Source organism: Crocodylus porosus, unplaced genomic scaffold (genome assembly GCF_001723895.1).
Source record: "Crocodylus porosus isolate Cpor-Errol unplaced genomic scaffold, CroPor_comp1, whole genome shotgun sequence".
Taxonomy (NCBI): domain Eukaryota; kingdom Metazoa; phylum Chordata; order Crocodylia; family Crocodylidae; genus Crocodylus; species Crocodylus porosus.
In genome coordinates, this window is record NW_017728947.1 from 78,936,742 (window position 1) to 78,962,949 (window position 26,208).

The 26,208-nt window shown below is 43.5% G+C and overlaps 1 protein-coding gene across 9 annotated transcripts in view; it reads left to right on the plus strand.

Moving 5' to 3' along the window:
- Positions 1 to 26,208, plus strand: part of NRXN3 (neurexin 3) — a 1,400,777-nt gene that overhangs the window by 889,534 nt on the left and 485,035 nt on the right. Inside the window, exon 1 of one of the 9 annotated variants that reach the window (XM_019552168.1) lies at positions 25,418 to 26,149. The exons of the other annotated variants lie outside the window; for them this stretch is intronic. Within the exon in view, the coding sequence (XP_019407713.1) occupies positions 25,915 to 26,149 (235 nt within the window). The 5' untranslated portion in view covers positions 25,418 to 25,914. Of the gene's footprint in view, positions 1 to 25,417; positions 26,150 to 26,208 lie in introns of those variants that run through there. 9 annotated transcript variants of the gene reach the window in all.

The following is a 26,208-nucleotide window of genomic DNA, read 5'->3' on the forward strand; positions in this document are numbered from 1 at the left end:
TCCAGTAATACCCCCCCCAAAAACCCCCAAACAAACAAAACTGCTGAAATCATCCAGCCGTGGCAGTGCTTGGGCAGGTTCTGCCAATGTGATGTACATATGACCCAGGAAGGGAATAATTGCAGTTTATTGATATATTTTTCCACAAAGCTGCAAGAAAAAGTTGAAAAGAAAAGCTTAGTGGAGCTATAAAAAAGAGATGTATTTATAAACTTGAGATCTTGGCTTCCTGAAGTACTCCTAAAGCCTGACTGTACTGTATTTGTACACAGAGTGAAGACAAGATCATCTCAAAATATCAGCTGTTTATTTTTGATTTATTTATATTGCAACTGTGTCCAAAGTGTGCTGTATTTCTAAAATGCACGGGAAACCACAGTCCCTTCTCTATAGTGCTCACAAGCTAGTAGTTGAGATTTGCACCTTTTGAGTAATTGTGCTCCTGGGAGAAATTTGAGCTAATCTTTGCAGGATTGGGTTCCAGAAATTGAAATGGGAGATGGGGAAAGGGCTATGACATACTAGCAGAGAAGGTAAGATAGTAGAAGGCACCCAGAAATTTAAATTAGTTGAGTAATTTCTCCCCTTCAAAGAAATAAGAAACCTGTCCTCTAAAATCTTTGCTTAACTCTCTCCTGAATCCAGCCCTTAGCTCACCATAGACTGAGTCTGCGTCTCTCTCCTGCAAATATTCCCTTATCCTCTACAAACTCAGCTCCTGGGTACATTGCTAGCTCTCACCCTTGAAAATAAATCCAATTTTCCCCTACTTATATTCAATCCTTGTCCATCATTGTGCCTCTCCATTTTTTTTTACCCTGCTACCCCATCTTCCTCATTCAGTCTTTCAGGAACACAAGAAAACACACAGTCCCAGGGACTGCAGATGTCACTGGGACTCCACATCATCTGAAGACGCTGCCCCCTGTGCTGCAGGGAGGTGGGGCAGAGGGGCTGAGACCCTGGGCTGTGGGAGGACAAGGGAATGGGGCCCTACTAGTCCCTCTTTCTGCCACTGGTGCTGCTGGACTCTCTTCTCCTAAAGGGATGAGGTTCCTTCTTAACAGGTCCATTAGCTAGTACATTTTGTGGAGCTCCCCATCCTAGGGAGTGTTTGGGAAGGGTAGGGTGGGGAAGAGGGAGGACTGCTGACCCCATCCAACTGCCGAGTAGTTTGCTATTGATTCTTATGTGCATCTAATATACAAACCATGGTTCTTTCTCATTTTTTCCCACTTCTAAAGAAATGTTAAAACATATAAAAGCCATCAGGCTCCTCTCACCTTGATGATAGCATTAAGCAGTATATTAAACTATTCTCTAAGGTATAAAATTCATACCTCTTAGCTTGGAGGTACTTTTCTTATTAAAACAAACCAGATTCACATATTGAGAAATAATATCAACTGAAATTTCATTTTTTATGTATTTATTAGGGGCAGAAGGGGGACTGGCCCAAGTTACTGCTTCGTAATAGTGTGAGTCCATAAAAGATATTGTGTCTTATGATAATAGTTATTTTCTAAAAAGGTTTTTGGGCATCTCATTCAAATTGACTTAGAGAAGAGTGCAATGACACGTGGATCAGAGCTGCTTAGAAGTTCACACAGATGATGTATTGAGAGTTGGGAGGAGATGGAGAGTGTGGTGGGTGGGAGGGGTCTGTTGTGGTTTTGTAAGATTTGTTTTTGTATTCAATATTCAACTTGGTCAGAGTTTCTGGAAGTAACTCATAAGCAGGAGCATCTCAGGTTTCAGGCTAATGGATGGAAGGATGTTGATTTCAGAAACCCTTGAACACCCATCTTCTGAGAAACGGGCTTCTTTATGAAGTTGCAGATACGACACCCAAATCATCAGTCACTTTTGAAAATCTCAGTTGTAGCAAACAGCTATGTGGATGATTTGTGTGAAGGAGCTAAACAGTGCAGTGAGTGGTGTTGGTACTAAACTGGAAGGGGAGAGTACCATACATATGGGAGGAGAGAAAGGAATACAGAAGAGCTGGGATGTGCGTGTACCTAAGTGGTCTGCTGGTATAGCTGTACCAGCAAACCCCCACATGGAAGTACAGCTCATATAGGAAAAATGTTCTTTGCCATTGTAGTTAAAAGCAGCCTTCTAAACAGAATAAACTATCCTGGAAAAAGGACTTTTTAAATATAATTGAGCCTGTACTAGGATTCTTGCTGACATGTTTTTATCTGTTGTGGGTATAGGTGAGAAGTGAACAGTCTTCCATTGTGTCATGCAATAGAGTGAATGATCTAATGATTTTTTCCCTTCCATCTTCTTATTTTGCGAACCTAATAGTATTGAAGTCATGTAGCTTTCTCACTTGAGAGTTTCTTCTGCAGGAGAAAAGTGACAGCCTCCATTTCCCATTATCAGTGCCCTCTTAGGTTTGCTCTTTTCTGAGTACACCTCAGTTAAAAACATAATTGAGGCCATGTGTACCCTCATGGACCTCCACTTGTTGGTTAGATTAGGATAAACTTGATAAGTCCTGGTGGGAGTGGAAGGCAGTTATGACAACTACCTGGCACTTTCCCTCACCCTTTTTTATGTACTTGTCACTGTACTTTCCCACATCAATCTCATAAAACATTCTTTTGCTCACGCTTGAAATATTGATATTATCCTACGGCAAAGATAAAAAGCACATCGCAGAGCAATAAGGGCTGGTGATAGAATTATCTGCAGTACATAGAAATCTCTGCTGATGTTTAGGGCTGGCATGGTATTAAACACATTACTTTTGCTGACAGGTGTTTTCATTTCCCTGTGCCGTTGCAGGTAGGGGAATTTGAAAGAAATCAAGTTTTCGATTCTAGTTCTGTTCAATAAATGTAAAACAGATATGCTGGTAGAATTAGTAGCACCTCTTTAAATCAAAAGGGAACTTGCTGGAAGTTTAAATACAGTTTCAGCTAATACATAAACACATACACTAGCCAAAAAGCACATAAAAAATTAAGGTTCCAAAGTCAAGCACTTGCAAGTTAGGCAATGGCAGAATTAAGGTTGCCCATATAACCTTAATTTGTTCCCACTCTGTCTATATTTGATGTTGCCATTTTTAGATACATGATCATATATTAACTTTTCCACCTGGCCCTTCCTTCCTTGAGTGCACACAATGCTTGCACTTTGGGGATGAAGCAAGCTGCTGCAATGAAAAAGACTCTTGTGCCTATGACCTCCCTGCTTCAATTAGTGCCAGCACTGGGAAGTGTGTAACGAATGAGGCAAGGGATTCCATGAAGAGAATGTAGGATCTCGTGATTACAGTATGTAGTTGATGCTGCTCTTGAGAATTGGATTCTATTCCAGTCTCTGCCAAAGAGTCCCTGTGTGATGCTGAGCTATTCATTTAACCCAAATTGTTCACAGGTGCTACTTATTGTCTGCTCTTCAATTTCTGGACTTGAGCTTCTGGAGCCTGATTTGCAAAATGCTGAGCACTCTCCAAAGCAGCTGAAGGCAATGGGAACTGTGCTTGATTATATACAATGCCATGTAAAGCTAAATGTGAAGTGTGGTCCTGTGTGTTTTGAGTACTAACAGCTAGTGGACATTTCTGACTTTAATTTCTCAGTTCTCTGTTTGTAAAATGGGGAAAGTCATCACCCAGTACCTCACAGTGTTTTTTTTTTAAGATAAATTACTTAATGTTTGGGAAGCACTCAAATGCTACAGTGGTGAGCACCATAGGAAATCTCATAAGGAAATGAATATTTTTCACTTCATAGCAGGTTTTGGATAGCATATGCTAAACAAGGCAAGGAACACAAGGAAGATGAAACAAAATGTTGAAGAGCTGCTCTCATCTAGTGAGCACCATCCATCCTGTGTGTTAAGAGGCAGGGGTCCTGTGCAAAAAACTAGTGTGTGACTATGTAACTATAAGACTGTATTATATCATCATGGATGCACACAAGGGTCATGGACTGCCTCTTAGTATGTGTTTGTGCAGAGCTTAGCTCTAGGTGTCATTAGATTAAAAATAATAAAAATGTCTTTACTAGAAGCTGTATGGGAGGCAGTGTTTTCTAACAGGTAGATGGTAAGAGTAGCCTTAGCTTTTGGGTCCTATTGTTGATTTGACTCATTGGTACCACCTTAGGAAAGCCTTTGATTTTCTGATTGCTTTAAGATCATCTACTTTAATGTGCTGTGTATATACAGAATAGTAGGATTGTAGTTTCCCTGCAGATCCATGCTCATGTATTCTAGGCAGCATTATCATGTACATAGTATGGTGACTGCATACAGCAGAGTAAAGGTAAAGGCAGTCTGCAGAGACTCAGCACTGTTAAGCTTTCAGTCAAAGGTCCTGCACTGTTAATAACTTAAGGAGACTCTTCCCTAACTTAGTAGGCAGAGCTGTGTGATTTTTGAAGCAGGAGACTCTGGACATGTCTATTCTGCCTGTGTCCACACCTAGGAGCACTGGTGGAAAGCCCGCTCATTCCCAGTCTGGATGGGTCAAATCTTGGAAACGAGGCACATTAGAACAGTACTAAGCATAATCCTCTTCAGTTCTTTGTCTTGGGGGTTCTTATCGGCATGTACTTATGGCTGCTCCAGGATGGGTTCATTGTTTTGGGAATTAGTGTGTGTAGGATGGGAGTGAGTAGGTAGGGTGAGCTTCACAACATTGCTTCTAGACATTGCATAGAAGTAGTGTAGACATGTCTTCTGGGACCTGCCATAGCGTGGAATCTCCATGCAAACTTGCTGTCTAAGTAGTCTGTTGCCTATGAAAGGTCAAGCTTCTGAACCTGTTAGCCCCTAGGGGGTTACCTGGCCCTACCTGCTGCCTGATTGTTTCAGAGTATCATGGATCACCAGCTCTATCTATCATAGTAAGTGTGAGTCTACTAAAATTTTGTCATCAGCAAAGCTTTCCCTGCCTGAGGCTTTGCAAACCTTTTGAAAATTGATGCTCAAAACCAAAAAAGTATGAATGGTGGTTATCATAACTATAAATTGGACACATTCATATGCAGAAGTATAGATAGGGGTGATGTGGATAAATTAGCATCCTATGAGGGAGTTTCCTAATGAGAAGCTGCAGTTTACCAGAATTCTTGGTGCAGACAGAAGAAAGTCATGCTTATCCTTACCAGCTACATGCTCTCTTTACACCACTCCTTGAAGGCCACATAATGTGCTTCACACACAACTTATTATGGAGGCACATTCCTTGCTTTAATTATTGTTACAACTATAAGGATTCTGAAGATACATTATGACCTCATCAACACCTGCACATCTCATCAGTGACTTTGCAGAAGTTAATGGTATGATCTGAAGAGCCTGGTTGTCTCCGAAGATTTAAAAGCAAAGAAGTTGTAGAAGCATATTTTGAAGTAGCATTCATCCTGCAAAATCTTTCTGTCTGATGTTAATGCCTACAGGTCCTAAAGATCCTAGCTTGTTTCTGAGATCCCAGAGTTGACAATTAGAAAAATAAGCATCTTTCCCTTTGTCAGCTTGAGTGCATTTGATCTGGATGTTACTGAGAGACAATGATATATATGTTGTTTTGCAGATTTGCTTTCAGTTTCTTACAGAGCAGAACTTCTTTTTTAAATAATGTCTTACATTTCTCTGCTGCTCTTGGGTTTTGGCAGCAGGAGATGGATACCAGGATGGGTTGTCTCGCATTATGTTCAGACTGAGACCAGATCTGTTAAAACTCTTGAGAGAACTAGTTGTTCTCAGGAGACATCTAGCTACATCTCTCTTTACCATAGAGCATTGGGAGTAAGTGTCTAAGCTTTTAATCTTACCCAAAAGGAACCAACCAAATTATCTTCTCCACCTCCTCTCACCTTGAATCTGTTGGCATGACTGTCACATATGCATATGTAGAAATGGCATATGAAAATGGGGCATCATAAGCAATGCTATCCATTGCTTGTGCAAAGATTTGTTTTGAATGGTGGAGGTGGACAGGGGGAGTTATACATACTCTTGTTGTAGGCATACTTTGGGCCAGCATAACTGAGCACAGTTGCTTATCAGGCAGTTCATAACTTGTGCCATAGTTTTGGGGGACAGAGTGGGGGATTGGATGACTGCATGTTTTGAAAAGTGAGTTTTTTTGTTTTTGTTTTTTTAATCCATCCAACATTTCCAAGGCAGCAGGAAAGCTGATCTGGGTTGCCAAGAGTTAGCCTTCAGAGCTTAGAAATGTCTCTTTCCTCCACTCCTGAGATACTACAGGGCTGCCACTTGGAGCATTCAGGCTTACATCCACTGCTTCTACAGTCACCTGGCTCCTAGGCACATTGCGGCATTGCACAGGAAAGGAAGGGGGGTGGGACACGGCTGCCTACTTCATTCCTATGCAAGGAAGGAGTCATCAAGCGGTAATGGATAGGAAATATTCACTGAGAGTGGGAGGCATCATATGCTGGGTGGAAAACCAATAGGGATGTGTATATCATAATGGCACTTCACTCCACAAATGAAACATAGATACATGGCTAGGAAGTGGGAAAGCAGGAAAAAGAATGGTAGGTAGAGTGGGAGAGAAAGGGGAAAGAGAAAAAGATCAGTGATGGGTCTGTTGTGAGGGCAGAATGATGTTCCTAAGCTAAATGAGAAGATAGGTGGCCTCTGCTTGTCTTTTTTCTTTTTATGGGTGTAAAAGCAAATACTTATATGTATACCTATGTCTACCCCTATTTGTACATGCAATGATCACACCAACCACATATTGCTCTAGTGAAGTACAACTCTAAAACACTAACCCCAAAATAACATGTGCATGCCCTTTTAGAAAAGAGGTGTGGAAATAAGTGAGATGGTATTGAAATGTTGTGCTGTTCAACATCTCTGGCTTTAGATATGAAGTATCTCCATCCTTCTAATTCACAATTTGATTGAGAGCCTGAAGTGTTTTTTAAAGCTCTAGCTCCTGGAGCCATGTGATTATATGAGAATCTGTCTGTTTTTATGACAGCTCAAAAAATGTTTCTTTCACCTACTGAAAAGCTCAAAAACTACATGGGAAACATTTTTTTTTAATACCAATATCATGGATTTTTATGGAATAAGAGGAACTAGACATAGTTTTTTTTAACCCTTGGGATTGGTAAAACTGAACTGTTGGAGTTTAATTTGCAGTGGAATAGTCCATCATTGCCAGGTAGGAGTGGTGGGAAGCTGGAAGAGGCAGAACACTTAAGAAAAATAAATCTTTGTGGCACTCTATTCTTGCACATAGGCTGCTCCCCTTTAGTTGAGTGTCATTGGAAAGCCAGAAGTTTCCCAGAATGAAAAGAATCTAAGTGGACTGACCTGTGTGTCCAGCCGTAAGGTCAGTTACTTCCTAGTCAGCATGTTCCCCTTTGCTTTGCTAACTGGCCATGTGTTCAAGGGGTGGCTTTATTTTTGCCTTATCTGCTTGCAGGACTTGTAGGAGCCTGTGTATATTATAGGCAATATCATGACATGATGACATTGTGTTGTCTTGTTAAGTTGCATCATGTGATGACACATTACCCCCTCATTTTACAGTTTTATAGCACATCATGACACACTAATACAGAGCTGCCCACACTGCAGTTTGCTCTGTGATTATAGAACGTCTCACAGGAGACGCCCATTGCTGTGAGCCCGTCAATTCCCAGGTGGTTACCCACTAAAAAAAAAAAAAAAAAAGTGGGGTGATGGTTCCTAAGTGCAGTTCTCCCTATTTTAAAAGCAGAAATCTATTCTCTAATGCTGTTTCACTGGGGGTGATTAGGAATTTACCAGAAAAGGGGACATTACCAGAGTTGAATGCAGAATGAGATTTTTAGAAGCTTTTATTCCAGATGCATAGTAAGAATGTGGGATTCCACTTCTAGAAGTCATCTCCACAGACCAAAGTGGAGGGACTGGTTTGCCGCTAATGGGAGGGAGTTGGAGAGGTTTGTTTGTACTTAATACAAAAGATCCTCCATACAGCATCTGCTAACTATGGATAGACTTCATAATTCTCTCTGAGGCTCTAGTTCTCAGAATAGATCTATAAGGTTTGGGCCTGCATAGCATCACCCCATCATCAGGTAGGTTTCCCCTTGCTGTCAGTTTTACTTGCAGCCATCATACCTGTCCTGGGCCAGATTAAGCAGTCATGGCTAGGATTACCAGGGCAGTTATATTAGCAATGAAGATCAGGCTCAAGGGTGAATCCTGAACAGTCTTCATTCTGTTCCATAAAGGCTCTCTGGTTACTTAAAGTGAGGGTGTGTGTACCACACTGTCTAGGGCAGGACCCGTGCATTATGCAGATGGTATCAGCCTCCTTTGATAGAAGGGAGTGCACAAAGCAGTATACTGTATTAAAGCAGCCTTGGTACTGCCTGTTTTGTAGCTGAGCATTAAGCTCCAGAGTTGGGCCAATCAGCACAATTCACTCCCTCCAAACTCCTGGTAATAAAATAACAAATGAATTTTCCCCAAAATAAAAACCAGTGGAGGGAGCCCTTCTGTTCAACCACTGACATGCCCTCCAGGCCTGCTCACACTCTGTTTGTAACAGCTTTCTGCCTTGTCTTCACCTGCATAGGTTCCCTCCTCCCAGCTCCCTTGGGCAAAGGCATGCTGTACACTAGTGGTGAAAGCTGCTGCAGCAGAATATTAGGAATGCTACCCTGGATCTTCGCGCAGAGCTGGCCCCAGGAGGTGGCAGGGGGGTGCTGGGAGTGCGCATCCTTAAATTAGAAAAGAGAAGCAAAAGCAATCACTTCAGAAATGAGGAAACAAACATTTGGGAAGCTTTTCAGTTTAACAAGGCTCTTTGGTGACATTGCAGTGCAGTTATACAAGTTAAAAAGGGATTTGGCACCTTCCCACCTCACTCAGCAGACTTAGAAGAACAGAAGAAAATAAAAAGACAGGGTTACTTGATATGTTTCTTTGTTTTGTTCACACCAAATATTGTACCTATTGATATTGGCTGAGTACTATTACAGCCAGCAAAGGGCCCTGACAGAGGAGCTGTATTCAGTCAGTCCAGGGCTTTCTTTCTAATGAGGAAAGATAATTATCGTGCCAACCTCTGATCACTTTTAACCAGGCACATTTAATCTGAGGGAAGATAGGAGCATCTTCTGTCGAATACAGACTTGAGAAGGCCTGCAGATATAACACAGTAATCACTCTGGAGAATTTGTTCATTATTTCCCAGAGAGACAGAGGGAAAAAAATCTGTGTTACTGTCTCTGTCTTTTCCCTGCTCTCTGAGTTCCGCTTGTGCAGTTTGACCGTGATGGCCCCCACTTCTCCAACCACCTTTAGATCCCATCAGAAACAGCCTTGACAAGCATTTATTACTAGATTTGACAACCAAGCTCTCTTCCTTTGAAAGGGGAAAATCTGAGGTATGTTTGAAGGGAAGCTGATGATCTGCACTCTGCTCTGAAGTGTCTATTCCCCTGGCTGGTTAGCTGTGTAGGCACAATTGTGCACTTGCATACCTTTATGCATATGGCATGCACATTTGAATATGTGTGTATAACTCCATATACGTGTATTTGTGTGGACACGTATTTGTGCAGATCATAGATCTGTATGTATATATTTGCATGTTCCTAATCATGCTCGCTCTTTTATATGTATGAGCTGGTGCTTGTTTATAGCTATGTGTGCAAGTCTACGTGTGCCTGCATGTAAATTTGGATTCCTGTGTGTAAACATGTAGGTACATTTAATTATTATGCAAGTGTGTGTATATAACTTACCTGTGTGTCCATCTTGAATGTGTATGCCAAAAGAAAATGCAAACTGGGGGTCATGTTTCTAGAGGTCTCTGAGATTGCAAGTCAGCTTCAAGACTTCATCAACTCTATGGAGAACCAGACCTGTATTTCTAATCTATGGCAAAGTCCTAGGGTCCTGAAGCTGCATATCTGTGATATCCTGGAGATTCTCTGTGGATAGTGTCTAAAATGGACAGTTCTGTGGGATTTAATAATAATAATTATATATAATAAGCACAGTCATCAGCATTCATGTTAAGTTCAGTTTTTCAAATACTGTCTCCACAGTTTGATTTTTCAATATGCTAGAGATTTCTGTATTGGCAGCAAAAATTATAGGAGTTGTCTGTGGGGGAACTGAAGGGGCAGCTGAAGCTTCAGGCACCAGGGAAGTGGAGAGGTAATATGAAATTTTTGGATTCAGAACTGTTGCTGGATTATTCTGCTAAAATGATCTACAGTGGAATATTTAATGGTGTTGAGGCTGAAATTGCCATCTGTAGGTTTCAGAACCAACAAGGCATTTGGCTGAATGGAAAAATTAATAATTCTGAGAACTATTGTTTTAAGGTGCCTACAGACATGGGAAGACGTTGTTGTGTTTGTTTATACTTGATTCGAGATTCAGTCCTCATGTACTCCTAGGATTAAATGGAGCATGGACTTTGAGTTCCCGTTTTTCCCCCACTAGCCACCTGACCAACTGGAGACACTTGTATTTTAAACCAGTAATGATGTAGCAGCCCAGATACCTTTGTTTGAGTCATCAGCATTACTTTCTATATCACAATATCCTGTGGAATTATGCCAGAGAAATAAGTGTAGCATTGGCTCAAAATGGGAGGCTTCATCCTGAATCTTGTTGATCTATATCCCATGATCCAGCTGCAGAAACAACTGTTAGAACAGGTGCATCTAATTTTAGTTTTTGAAACAGCTGGGCGAAAGGTTGGCAATGTTTCAGCAGCTTCTGCTGCAAGGGAAAGCAGGTGGCTTTCTCTGAACATGCCGCAGTTGGATTAGAGAGACCTGTTAATATATTGGTGAGTCTACTTTACTTAACTTAATTCTTTCAACCTGCTAACAAGAACCCTTTGGAATGGATAGGAGGAGAATGACAGGGTGCCTTACATCAGCCAAAACAGAAACATATTTCAGTGTGCGTGTTTCTAGCAAGAGTAATTTAATCGATTTAGGTTCATCTGTGGTGCCCATTGCTGTGCTAGCAATTTATGACTGCACCTTTTGAAGCTATGTTTCTTCACTGCCCAAATTTTCTATTTAAATAGAGCATCTCCATGTCCCTTTAAATGGGTATATGAGGTATATAAAATAAAACATAAATAAATAGCCTTGTTCATGGCAAAGTCAAGGACTCAGAAGTTAGGAAAAGCCAGAATGAAGGTTGCCTGTGCAACCTTAATTCTGCCCCCTCACATGCATGCATTTGATACAATCTTTAATTACATGATCACATACTGTTTTGGAACCCTGACTTATTTGGTATGCAGGATGGATGATACACAACAAATGAATCAGGGTTGCATAATTAATAAGGCTACTGTGTGTCAGCCCCCTGCTTTAGTTGCTGTAAAAACTAGGTTTGCAGTGAATGAGGAAGGGGGCTGCAGGAAAAAAAAGGATAGTCTTATGGGTTGAGGAAGCTGAGTGCCACCCAGGTTAATTGGGTCCTGTCTCATTCCGCCACAGAGTTCCAATGTGATAAATTCTTCCAAACACCCCCCTGCCAACCCCGTCTAAAAAACAAACCAGTGAAACACTTGATACTGGTTTGTATTCAAAAATAGAAATGTAGGTATCACTACCAGCTCCCCCTTTTATATATAAAGTCATACTAAATCTCCTTAAGATGGATGGGTTGGGGGGCCAGTCAACTGATGTGGCTGAACATGGATTCCTGGGACCTCTGCTGGAAAGAAGAGCGGGTGGCATAAAATATTTAAAAAATAAGGTGCTATACTTTTATTGCCTAGCTGCCTCCCATTTGTGCTGAGAAGTGTAGAAGAAGCAAATAGCAACTCCAGATGTCAGCTATTTAGAGAGACACACACCAGAAGTTTTGTGGACAGCGAATAACTGAATCCCACTCAAGGTGCTCCTTCTTGGCAACGAAAGAAATGAGTGAGTGGGTGAGCCTGGATGAATGTGCGTATGCATGCATGTATGGGATGAGAAGGGCAATTGCAAAAATATAAGTGCAAAAAGGAGAAACATGGTTATGGAGAAAGGTAGAAGTAGTTACTTGCTAAACGCCATCTGTCCCACTTGGACGGTGCAGTATTATTCCCTCTAGGAAAGTCTGCAGTACTTTGCCTAGCCTGGTTTTAACCCCTTTAAATTCAGTTTCTACTTATTGCTGTGTTTTCTATTTCAGTAATACTTAATATGTGTTAGGTGCTGTACAAATACTAGAAACATACCATGCTTACCCTAAACTAGCAGTCTTAAGAAAACTTTACAGCTGTGGTAAACCATTGTAATACAGGTGGCTGAGGGGAGAAATATATTCTGTGAAACCTATATTCCTTTGAAACCAACCTGTTTCTATGAAAAACAGCTCTCCTTAGATAAAATGTCATCAGGAAACAAATATTTAGGGTTCAGTGGAATCTCTGGAAAGGAGGAAGCGAAATTCTGAAATAGCCAGTTGGTTAAGGGACTAGGCTCATGAGTTGAAGACCCACATACTAGTCCATTGTGTACCTGCTTCAGTCTCTCACATCCAGACAAGTGCCCTAACCACTGACCTATCAAGTGGTCTCTAACTTTAACCTGCTCTTCTTGCTTTTGTACACACACACATGCACACACTTCGTTAAATGCAGTTTATTTCCAACCAGCCCTTCATTGCAATCAAGGTACTTTGTTTTATTAGTAAGGAGACTGGTACCTTCCATTTTCTGAGGGGTGTAACCCTCAAAATCAGGACCAAATTTTCCAAGCTGTTTAGTTCTCATTTTCAATAATTGGTTCCAAGTGTGGGATCAGAATACTTGCAAAGTGTCTTGATAATCTGGTCTCTAATATTGTAAGTGATAGAATTTTCATTTCATCCCAGTTAGCACTGGGGAACGTTTCATCAAAGATTTTTTTTTCTTTTGAGCACTTGCTTGTTTTCCATGAATTACTGCTAGTTAATAACGTCAACAAAAATGATGGTGATGATTAAATGATAACCTGTATATCCTGTATACAGGATTATCATGGGTCACAGCATCAATGAAGCTGCAAATAGAAAAGAGCTGCTGGCTTCAATCTAGAATTTACCAGTGCAAGGTTGTTCCATATAGTCTATTCTACAGTGTTTTCATAGATTTCATAGACATTAGGGCTGGAAGGGACCTCAGGAGATCATCGAGTCCAGCCCCCTGCCCAAAGGGCAGGAAGTCAGCTGGGGTCATAGGACCCCAGCAAGATAAGCATCCAATTTACTCTTGAAGGTGTTCAATGTAGGTGCTTGAACCACCTCCGCTGGCAGACTGTTCCAGACCTTGGGGGCTCGGACAGTAAAGAAATTCTTCCTTATGTCCAGCCTGAAACGGTCTTGCAGGAGTTTATGACCGTTTGACCTCGTCATCCCTTGGGGCGCTCTGGTGAACAGACGTTCCCCCAGATCCTGGTGGTCACCCCTGATAAACTTATAGGTGGCCATCAGATCACCCCTGAGCCTGCGCTTTTCCAGGCTAAAGAGTCCCATGGCTCTCAGCCTGTCATCGTAAGATCTGTTTTCCTGACCTCTGATCATGCGCGTGGCTCTCCTCTGGACTCTCTCAAGCTTCTCCACATCCTTTTTGAATTGTGGAGCCCAAAACTGGACGCAGTACTCCAGCTGTGGCCTCACCAAGGCCGAGTACAAGGGGAGAATGACGTCCCGGGATTTGCTCGAGAAGCATCTATGGATGCACGCCAGCATTTTGGTTGCTTTACTAGCCGCAGCATCGCATTGGAGGCTCATGTTCATCTTGTGGTCAATGATGACCCCCAAGTCTTTTTCTTCTGTAGTGCTAACCAACGTAGCACTGCCGAGCCTATAAGGGCGTTGCAGGTTTTTCCTCCCAAGGTGGAGAACCTTGCATTTTTTGGTGTTAAACACCATGAGGTTCTCGTCTGCCCATTTGCTGAGCTTGTTTTATCCCCTCCCGATTTAAAAAATCCAAGCAGTGGGAGTTTTAGCACTTCCCTTGAGTTAACTTTCCTCACAGAGTTAGGAAATTTTCCCTATGTACTGGAAAATTGCTCTTTTGCTTAATTTCATCCTGCTGTTTTGAACCATGCTAAGCAATTCCTCTCCCCCTTGTCTACCCCATTCCAAGATCTGTTCAGTTACTTGGTTGAAATACCAAAGTAATGATTGCAAGTCAGGAGAGGAAAGTAGTGGTGGACTTCCTCTTTTTGGAGTCCAACCTGTATCTTGTTGCCAGAACTAGATTATTTCCTTTTTTCAGTGGACAATAAAGCATGATCAAGATGGCACTAAATAACTTGCTTTTGAAGGTTTCTTGCTGCTGCTGCTGTTTCTCTCCTCTAACTAAACTATGCTTCATTACTGAATCTGTATAGCATTGGGGTATCCGTCTTTCAGGCTGTAGTAATTTGATCTATTGCTGGGGGAAAAAAGAAAACTAACACATTTTTATAAGGGGCTCTATTATGCTAAAGTAGTCTACAGTAAAAGACCAAAATGCTATGGCTTTTATACTATCACATAATTTGAGGGCATTGCATTAGAACACTGTAACATGTCTTAATACAGCCAGGAGTATCAAATTCACTTCTTTTGATCTGCTTTCTGTTAAGTCCCTGATGCTTCCATGTGGGGGTTGATAGCTGGTAAGGAGCATCTCTGTGCCAGTGAAGGTGGTTATACAGTCCACGTTTCTGTCTGTCTGTCTTAGGGTTTTGTATAGCTTTCATTGGTGTATAATGGCTAAGCTCTGATCTACATGCTGAAATGATCAGAATGCTTAGGTGAGGACAGCAAATAAGTTGGTAACAGTTAGCCAAGGCAAGAGCCTCTCACGTCTCACTCCCCTCCTCCCAGCATGGACTGCACTTCTGCCACCACCCAGTAGGAGTCACTGATGGACTGGGCATTGCCACCCTAAATGCTCACCTTTGGAGGCTGATAAAAGAAAGAAGACAAAAGGGAAGGAGGAAGAGTATGGCATCCAGTTAAAAATAAAAACTGTACACAGACCTTATTGCAACCTAGAGCAGTAAAGAGAGTGATTCAGGGTGCAAAAGGCTTTTGTGTGACTGATCACGAGTTCAAAAGGAATGGAATGAAACTTTGTTTTCTTTCAAGTGAGCTGCCTTTCAATGATACACTGGAATTTCCTTGTTCTTCCTTTTTTTTTGGCTTTTTCTGTAGTGGTCCCTGGTTGACAGAGTCAGAGAAAGAGATAAGAGGCTAGAGAGGAGAAGGAGAAGCAGAAGCATGTGTACGTGTGTGTGTATGTGCATGCTCCTGGCTACTTTAGACATAATCCGCTGCATCCCTATCATCAGCTTTTTCCCCCAGCACTGCAACGAGTAGCCAGAGCTTTTTGTCCGCACTGTTCAATAAGTAGCATGGTCGTGTTGGGAGCAGTTTATGCCTTATCTGTTGTTTACAGTGCATCAATAAAGGAGGATGTCACTCCTTCCTCTTCTTTGTTTCCACTTCTCAATTTTCACGGCTGCCTGGTGCTTAAAGCTGCCGCCTGCCTGATGTTCATGCTCATGCTAGTGTCAGCATTTGTAACTCCAATGGGCTTTTGTTGCTCTTGTTTTTTTCCTCTCCATGCACAAACACAAATTTCTCCACATGGAATCTGTGTTTCTCAGATACAGAGACAGTGGGAAAAGTAGAGCACTGGGTTTGAGAAAGCTGCCTCTCTGTTTGCATCCATGTGGTCAGTGCATGTGTGTGCGTATACGCATATGCGCACACACCACATGCATGAAAAAACTGTCAGATTCCCATGGGAAAGGAAGTGCTAGAGAACCTGGTGGGGTTGGATTCAATAGCTTGACTCCTGAACCATGGTAAGAGCATGAGGTACAGGAAGAAAAGTGCTTTTAAAATGGGTTATATTTCTTTCTCTTCTTCAGGTCATCTTCTCTGCCAGCATCCCAGTAAGTCCCTGGGTCAGTTGCTAACACATTTATTTGTGCAGACATGTTGGATGCTCATTGAGGTCAATGGAAGCTACAGGGTTAGGCTTCATGCAAGTATTCTAGGTGTCCTAGCAGGGTGCAGGTATTTAAATCCTGTACTGTCTCCTGTCCAGTCTTGATCTTAGATACTTTGAGTCCTATGCTTTGGGGCTACACTGGAGAGATGCAGCTCCTAATAATTAATTGCAGGTGCAGATACTTGGCACCTGGGGGCAGAGCCTAATCATCATCCTTTCTACACTATGGATCATACACAGATGTTTTTAGTGGGGAGCTAACATGCTTTTTCTGAGTTTTTGCCAAAGGTCAGGGGTTTTATGTTCTTGCTAGCCAGTGCTGATGGAGAGAGATTTTCCTGGAAGTAGTGCAACAATTTGTGATAGCTATCCCATAGGAGGGCCCACTTCTTAACTAGTGTGCCCCTCAGGGACCAGTGTGCTCTGTGAAATGAAGGTTTTAGCAGCTAGGTGGTTCCTGAGTAAATGGCAATCTGAGCAATTGCCCATCTTGTCCTCAGTCTGTATCTACACCTCTTCTAGTCAAACCATATCAGACACCCCCAAACAATTTTTTGTATGATTCTAGGATGAGTGACAGGGGAGGAAAAAAATCCCTGTCCTGCATGGTCAGAGAAAGCAATAGAACCAAAGCAACTTTTTTTTAAAATGGCCGTTTCAGCTGTAGTGATGAGATGGATAATAGGAGATCTTCACACACCATGCCTATGTGTAGGTTTGCTATAGATGATGCAACATGGGTCCCTGAAGAGTTAAAAGCAACCAAATGGGTCTCCCCACTCCCTCCTTTTGTCCTTCCAATCTTTCAGCTTTGGCTGCTCTGACCTTCTTTTCTGTTCATCTTCTGCACGCTGACAAGGTATACATCTTAGGAAATTATACCTATCAGCAGCTCCCACACGAGCAGCCTCGGCTGCAGGAAACACTTCATTCTTTGTCCGGCTGGCACTGAGACATTCGTGTCATTGAGAGATTTTCTCCCACTTTCTCTTTTCTTTTCTTTTAATTCTCTTCTTGGTATTTGGGGAGACCACAGCAAACACTAGTCACCTGGCAGTTATTGCTGTGAGATGAACAGGTGATTACAGGCAGAAACCAGGAAAGATGATAGGTGGGAAGAGAGAAGCAAAGCAGAGGGGAGCCTTTGCAGACTGTCTGTTAGAGAGTTCGCTTTTCATTAGCACAGAAGCCAGTTTAAAGGAGGAAAAGCAACAGCTTCTGTGCCAGACAAGATTTCTTTTAGCTGAAAAGGAAAATAAACATCTTGCTGCTCTCATGGATAAAAAATTTAAATTGTTCCCTATTTATTGCAATTGACATTTTAACTGTATCTGTTCCCCCCCCACACACACCACCCAACCCTTCCTACTTCAGGCTTTATGATCCTGGTTACATTTCTGAGCTAGAGATCATTAGAAATAATTTCCCGGTGTTTTCCTTCCAGGCCAAGAACCCCTGATGTAAATTTTCATATGGTAGAATTAATGTTTAGCACTGCTGTTGAAAGGTGCCTGGCTGACAGCCCATGGAGACCAAAGTTTTGTGTGAGCCAGGTGCAGTCCAGGCAGTGGCAGGGCAAGCTTCTTTTATGCTGCCCTGTTGATGCATCTCACCCCTGGCTAGACGTGGGAAGTGACGATAGGCGAACGATACTTGTATAGGGCTAGTTATTTTATTAAAAGACAGGCTCACTAGTACACAGTTGCCCTTTATCTCTGTCTTTACAGGACATGGCTCCTGGGATGGGAGGTGCAAGGGATCCACATAGCAATATCTTGAAGACAACTAGGCTAATTTCATCGGTAGTATTAATTCTTGAGCAATGACATTAGGGATGACTTTGCCCCAGCCTCAGTGCCACATAGGACGTGTGGATAGCAAAGGCTGTCAGAACATCTAGTGTCAAAAACAGAGAAAGATGATTCCTAAGCATACACTACAGTTCTCTCCATTTAGTCCTTGGCCTTTTTGTGGGAAGCAAGGGTCATAATTGTGCTGGAGGAGAGGGGGTACACTGTGAAAACTAGACTGAGACCCAGCAGTTCATTTCTCATGGATCAAACCACCATCTGCAGCAGAGGAATGATTTAGAAATCTAATGAGCCAGATTCCATCTAGCTTTTTTCAGTGTTTTAAGACATGCAGTCTTTCTGGGCCTAGTGAAACCTGGAGTCTCCTCAGTACCAGCATTTTACAGTAAATGAAATAAAGAAAATACCCCAGAAGCTGTTTCCCTTCCTCACCAATTTCAAGCTATTTATTGAAGTCTGGGCGAGTTGCATGGTGCAGAAGAAAAATAGTGCCCCAGTGCAGAGGTGACATATGCATGCATGTGTGTGTTCCTGTGTATGAGAAACAGAGAGAAAGATGAGAGCAGGGTGGAGAGGTAGTCTAAGTCCTCCAAGGCAGAACCTGAAGAAATGCAAGAAAAACTTGGAAGCCTACACTGGGGAGAATATTCATAACTTAGTTTGATTTGGTCTCCAGCAGAAGGTAAGAAGTTCACATCCTGATCTCTAATCTCTTCCACTTCTCTAACCTCTTCCACCTCTCTAACCTCTTTCACTTCCTTCAAGCTCAGAAATCAACTGATCAGGAAAACTTGGCCAGGAAGGCTGAGATCTGCCTGTGGGGCTGGCCCAGTATATTTACAGCTTCCAAAATGTTGCCTTACATAAGACAAATTCAGATCAAGAAAAACTTGCAAACTCCTCATGCCAGGACTTGATGCTTTTCTGTGTACAGTGCTGCGTACAGTGGGGTCCCATTCTTGGTTCTTCCGTAGGAATTGCCTTCACTTGTAGTAATAGTAGTAGTAGTAATTATATAACAAGCTTGGACTTTCAGCATAAAGTCAGACTCTAGCATAGCATCTGATGAAGTAAGCTGTAGCCTACAAAAGCTTATGCTTTTCTGGATCATTTAGTTTTAAAATGCCACCCTGACCTGCCTTCTGTGTGACTTCAGACCAGTTTGGCTAACCAGCTCCCTCTCTGCATGGCAAACATTAGAGTCTTAGGTCCTGTCTCACTTTTAGCAGTGGCACGCTGTTGGCCTTATTGGATCAGTCCAGACTGTCAGTGGTTAAATGAGAGTGAAATCATACTCTAAGCATATGTATTGACTGTTTGTGGCAGTCTCTGCTCCCAGGCAGTTATGAAAGGATAGCCTGATGTGACCTGGAAATATTAGAAAGTGTGAATTTAGGTAGAAATTTAACAGGAGTAAGCTGTGTCTCCTGACTCTGCAGCTCAGTGTTTTTCTTTGAAATGGGGCACCAGAGGACAATCCTAAGTGTACCTATACCTTTGGTCTTGATTTTCCTTTGATACCAAATTAGCATTGTAGTGACATTCTCTCTCTCTCTCGTTCTGGTGCTTGCTTTGCTGGCCTCAAATTAAACCTTTGCCCAGTCCATTAATTGCATGAAGATTAAGCTTGTGTGGCAATGAATAAAATTTAGTCCTCTATAGTTCTTTAATAGAGGAGTTGTATTTGAGACAGGGTTGAGGGGTATGTTTGGCAGTGGTCCTATGCCCCAGTGATCTTGTACATCAGGTTGGTACTTTTGTGCCAGGAAGGCAGACAGTGCTGCTCTGTGTGCAGTAGGCTAGGTATTACAGTGTGCTGATGAAGAAAAAAGGAGCCATGTTTCTTTTTTATTAGTTAAATGAAGTAGAAAACCAAAACCAAAACCATCTACACTGGAAATTCTAGCTCTTTGGTTTTGTATAGACCAGGTACAGCAGCTGTGCTTCAATCCTGACCTGGAGGGATTCCCAGGGTTGGGGGCAGATGATGTGAATTTCTTGGCATATTTGCTATTTGTCTTTATATGGAGACCACCAGTAGAGGGAGAGTTATGCGGCAGACACCTGAGCAGTAGGGCTAGGTTTGAGAATAACTCATTCCACCTTGGCTAGTGAGGGAACAACATTTCATCTCATCTGCCTCAGCAGCATTTGAATCAGTTGCCTAGAGCCAAAGGAGTCTGTATCAGTGTCAAGTTTCCTACCATGTGTAGTCTGCCTCAGCCTTGTTTTATTTAAGCATTTGTTTAAAGAATAAAAATCAAGCTTTTTTTTCCTCCTTCCTATTTGCTCTTCAGAAAGTAAAACAAAAACACTCTACTATTTGAACCTGGAAAGATTGAGTTTGATTTGGGGAGGGAAATATTGGGTCCATATTTTATGTGAACTTATTATATAGCAATGAATTAATGAATGTGTATTTGTCACTTCTGTCTTCTATTGGATGGAATTGAATTTGTTTAACTATGTGCCATAGGCCCAGTACTACTCCAAACTGATAGAAATTCTCCTTTGGCTCAGATGTGAGATACCTGTGCTTTTGGAGCTAGAGGCACTGATTGTTCTCTGAGCTGAAGTTCTGAGTGACCATTATGTGCAGTAAAGTGATTGACAACCATTACTGCTGAAAAAATACACAGAGAGGGGGATGGCTGGCCTGGGAAGGATAAAGTAAGAACGTCTTCAGAATCTGAAACCAATTGGATTTCTTTCTAAGTTCCAAAAAATGTAATTTTGTTTCATTATTTCTCATTTCTGCAGAAATGCTAGGGCTGTCTGTTGGTCCTAAGCAGCAGGACACACTGCCGTGATAAGGGAAACTGTCCCTCTGGTATTTCCAGCACATCTGATGTGTTATCCTGGGACCCAGGTTCCTTGAGGCATCTGGTCCTGGCACTGTAGACCCAAGAACATGTGAAATGGTGTGTGCTTACCTGAGAGAAGCTAAACCAGTGGGAGAAGAACAAAGCCTTTTTTAAAAGTAAATCTCCTGGGAACAGCATTGTTAAAACTTCCCTTCAGGCAATAAACTTCCCCTTGCCACCCAGGAGGGGAAAATACAGTTGAAATCTGCCCTCCTCCAGCAATGATGCTGCTAAATAAATGAGTCGCCTGTGAATTACAGGGCAGTAAATACATCTACTGACACCTAATAAAGCAAGTCAGAGTGAAGTTCCAGTGCTTTATGGTGTCACAAGAACCCACTGATGTATTTATAGCTTGCTTCACAGATTTTCCTTTAAAAAAATGTTTGTTTATATTTGTGCAGGTTGGTTCTCTCGACCTCTCTTCTGTTTGTTTGCAGGGCAGCCTGCCCACCAGTCTGTAGCAAACCAGCTTCTGTGGGCAGAAATTAGAAGGGAAGACTAGTGGCACAGGATCTAAAAGGCAGTAGTTTATGCATCTGCTGAACAGGGGTTGTCAAACACACTGCAGCCTCTGGCACAAGCTAGGGCCTGCTTGCGTGTCCCTTTTATGGGCCCCCTGCTCCCATGTTCAGTGGAGGGAGCTTTATCATAGGGCAGGATGAGGGAAAGTAGAAGTGGCTCATGACATTTTCTCATCTCTGCCCAGGAGACAACTGGCAGAAGTAGAAATGAGGGTGGGGGAAGGCACCCCCCCCCTTGATTCAAGACTCCATTAAATGGAGATTAACAGCAGGGGAGGTTGTGTGCGCCTTCTGAGCCAGGAGGCAAGCAGAGCTGGAAAAGCAGAGGTGGAGAAGATTTGTGAAAGGGGTTGGAGTAGATGACCCCTGACATCCCTTTCAACTCCGCGATTCTAAGGTTGAATCTATTGCTGATGTTAATGCTTATTAATGAGAGTTTTGCCATGGGCTTCCATGTGAATAGGATCAGGCCCTACACTGTAAAATGTTCTGAAGCTGTCTGGATTCTCTTTCCTTAAATGGGGCCAGTGACTGAGCTTCTAGTATAGTTAGCTCTGTCTCTCTCCAAACAGTGTAGCTAAAGACAGAGAACAAAGTTATGATAGGCCAGATGGTTGTTGCTTTTCTGCTAACTGGCTGGACTAGTTATTGTTACTTATTTTTATCAGTATATTTTCTGTGTTTTAGCAGCCTGTTATTTGGTGATGGGCTATCCTTTTAAATCTTTCCACAGGGAATGAGCACGTTTCCCATGTGTTGAGTAACTGACAAACATTTCAAAACATGGTGCCTGACTTTGCCTTTGAATTGAATGAATTAAAACTTTTGGGGAGATGACCTGGGATTTAGTGGTTAAACAGGAGACTGAGACAGGGCTTCTTGACTGTACTCTGAGACACAGTATGATCTAGTGGCTGTAGCAGCATGACTGGCAGGCTAGATTCTTGGTTTCTATTCCCGTTTAACCTCTGCATGCCTTTCTTTCCTTATTTGCAAATTAGGACATAGAGTTCTTGTAAGGTTTAATTAATACATGTTTGTAAACCAGTTTGAAATTCTGGGATGCAAGATAAATGCAAAATTTATTAGTCTTATTTTCCGGTCAACTACTCACAACTGTCAGTGATTGGCTCCATCAAAACACAGCAACAATCCTGGCTGTTTCAGCTAGTACTTTAGATTGCTTAAGCTAGAAAGTAAGTGAATGGAAGGTAAATTACAGATGTGTCAACCTAAAGTAAAAGCTCCAAGTGTGAAGTTCCGTTTGCCCATTACAAAATGCTTATGATGTATGTGGAATAGTTATTTGGTGCCCCCTGAGTAAAGTAGCATAGAGATCTAAGGATTCCCTGTGTCTTCACTGCACTCAATTCAAATTAGTTTCCAAAAATATTGACTCTGTATTTCATAAATACCTGTGAACTGAGAAGATTTTGGCAGGTTTGAAGGAAGAAAGCAAAGGGGAGGGATGGCCAGTGCCAAAAATATGTGAAACTCCCTGACATAAAGAGGTTTATTAATTTCTAAACTAAGGTGATGTTGATGATTACCAATAGTTATATAAACAGAATTCATCAGGAGGTGGCCTAGTTCAGGGTCTTTGCCACCAAAATGAGAGTTGTACATCTTTGGCATTGACTCACTTGAGTGGTCTTCAGTAATTCACTTTACCACTTTACCCCAGTTTCCCTATGTTAAATGAAGATGTTGGTAATGCAAATTGATATGCAACCTGAGATCTCCAAGTGAAAATGTGTTGTAAGTATTAAATATTATTGTATGATGTCTTTTGTAAAATGCAAAAGTAACCATTTAGCTAGTTTCAGACTTCCTAATTTGGACTTAATTAGTTCAGATTCAGCTTACTGTTGGAGAAGCATAAAAGAGTCATTCTATAATAAAAGCTATATAGCGATGTGAAATAATTGTGTTCATTACATCCTTGCACTGTTCTGGTGCAAGGAGGTATTGGAAAGCACAAACTTGTATTTAGCAGCATATCTAGGAACTGAAAGGTAAATCCAGTAAGAAAAAGCCTTGTTAAATGTGCTTATACATGGAAGCAAGAGCCTCTTGCTTTGCACCTCCTGGTTCTGCAGGCCTCTCCTGGCCTCTCTTTCATTTCAAATCACAGCTAAGAATGTGAGCAGCGCCCGGTCTCTCTCAATATTACTCTCCCCCTCTGCTCCCAATATCTCTTGACCTCTTCAAAGCAGTTGGGTCTAAAATTGCTGTCTCCTGGTATGACTCTTGCACACCAACTAAGATCGCATTGTCCACAGTCCAGAGATCTTGTTCGCCTAGCATCTGGCACATGAGTCCTGAACTCTCTGTGCATACCCTTGGTGAGATGTGGCTGAAGAAGTCTCAGCAGAAAGCCTCCTACTTGTGACCACAGATGGCCATGCCATTTGGCAAGTGGCTGTCCCCCTCCCACTCTGTGCTCTCTGCTTCCCTCTTGGCTGCCGACACATTGTTGCTGCCAAACAAACAGAGGAAAACGTCTCTCCTTTCCAAGCAAAAGGCTGCCTATGTTAGAAGTGCTGCGTCTTTTTGTTTTCTCCTCCCCTTGTAGCTGTGATAAATAAATATGGTAATTCTATTTGAAAAAGGGAACACGATGTGCTTGGAATGAACCTAGATGCCTTTTGGGGTGGTAGATCATTTCTCCACTGTATGTTTGGAATAGGTACTTTATTCACAGAGAACATGGATTCTACCCCCAAACAGAGGCACGATCCGCTTCCGGAAGTGCTTGCTCTCTCCACGGGACTTCACTGGAGTTGTGGATGCTCGGCACTCTTGAAAATCAGGTACATGAGGTGCTTTTCACTCTGGATTCACCTTTCTTTACTCTGGTAATCTATAAAGAGATGCGAGCGTCCAGACTGTGGCCAGGTACAGACATTACACTTTAACTGGTATAAGTGATTGGGAACTGGTCTGTACCCATAACAGGAGTTTGGCACACATGGACTGGTTTCAAAATGGCTGAACCCAGGCTGAGATTTGCCACCCGCCACCAAAGGCCAAATGTGTGTTGTGTTTGCTACCAATCTAAATTACGCCTTACAGAAAACTGTGTAACTTAGACTGATTTTGCCTCTGACTTTCTGAATGTCTGACAGAGCCATTAACAATCAGACTGCATGTGCTCTTGCACAGGGCCAGACAGAGGCATGGGCCACCTGGGGCCTGGACAGAAAGCAGGTCTGAAAATGGTAAATTTTTTTTATTATCATTATCTCTGGTGCGGCGAATGATACTAAAAGTTTGCCCAGGGCTACCAGGAGTCTAGGTACAGTGCTGCTCTGGAGCCTTTTCCAGGAACTGGCCCCTCGAGCTTGGGGGCCAGAAAGGTCTGTGCCAGATGGCAGAGAAAGGATTGCCAACAGGCTCCTGCCTCTGCAAAGACAGGGTTTTTGCAATTTTCCTGCTGCTCTCGAGATGATGGTGGGGACGATCTGTGGGGTGTGAGGAACCGGCTTGCGCTCACTCTGGTGGGGCGAGATGTGACCCTTTTATTATAATGTCTTTACCTAGAACTTTTTTTTTTGTTTCTGGAAATGAAGGAAGCGCGGGGAGCAGGGTTCAGGCACGGGAAGGAAGATGCGTGCGTAAGAAGTGTATGAATGGAGGGGGTGGGACTCCGGCCCCCCGCTCCAGCCCCTCCTTTCTTAGGAGCCAGCCAGTCCCTCTGCAGTGTTTGGGCTTCACTGATTCGCTCTCTGGAGTGAGCCTATTTGCATGCGGCTCGCCCATTTGTGAATTTGGCTCCCTAAATCCTCGCTTCGCTTCACCTGCGCTTCCTAGTTGCCTTCGCTGAGCGCGCCGGGCCCGCGCCTCCCGCTCCGCCTCGGGCTGCCGGCGCTGCCTGGACCCGGGACCGCCGCCGCCGCCGCCGCCTCTCCACTCCTCGTGCCTCTCTCCTTTGCACTCTCGCCCGGGAAGATCCGCCCCTGCCCTCCCAGGGTTAAGCAGCCTCAGCTCTCTCGCCTGGAGCCAGCAGGACGGCGGATAACGACCCCGATCCGTGTGTGTGTGCACGCGTGTGTGTCCGTGTGTGCGTGTGCGCGCCTCGCACTTCTGCATTGCAACACTTGCTGGTGGAGAAGCAAGTGAAACCCCTCGGAATTGGGATAAAGCAAAATCCAAAACGTTCCTGGGGGCTCTGGCTTTTTTCTCTCTCCTCCCCCCCCCCCTTTTTTCATCTTCTATTTTTCCCCCCGCCCTTCTCCTCTCCTCTCTTCTCTTCTCTCCTCTCCTTCCCTGAGAGGGGAGGATCACAGGCAGGGAGAGCCCTCAAGGACCCTGGAATCAAAACTAGTGGCAGAGGTGATAGCTTTTGCTAGACCAGCTCGATATTTGCAAAAAAAGAAAAAGAAATCTTTTCCGTGATCCTGGAGGGATCTGACACGTGAAAGAGCCAGGATCCTCCCGCCATGTGCGGCTTTCCTCGTCCCACCTGGAGGCTGGGTCCAGCAGAGGGGTCCCTGGCCCTGTAGCTCCAGTCCTGGGAGCCAGCGAGCTCATTTTTCTGCCGGTTGCTATTCCCCGTCCCCCGTGCCCTCCCCTCCTCGCACACGCACACACTGACACACGCACTCGCACTCACACGCGCCCCCCTCCCCTCCCCTCCCCGCGCTTGGGAAGCGACTCTCCTTCTCCTAGGATGGGCCCCTGGGCATCATGAGCCTCCCCCCGGCTGCCCGGCTGCAGTTCAACCCGCCCGTCTGTAGGTGCCCCGTGCATTGACCATGCACCTGCGAGCCGAGGCCGGCGTGTGCCCGGGCCGCCGCCCCGCCGGGCCCCTCTGGATGTGCTCCCTCTTTTGGGGATGTATCGTCAGCTCCGTGTGGACTTCCTCCAACGTGGCTTCTTCTGCCTCCTCCGCGGCTCAGGCTCCGCACGAGCATCACTTCCACGGCAGCAAGCACCACTCCGTGCCTATCTCCATCTACCGCTCCCCGGGCTCCCTGCGCGGAGGACACGGTGGGTTCCCGCTCGCTCCGCACCGCCGCGGCTCGCCCTGCTGCTCGCTGCCCCCCGTG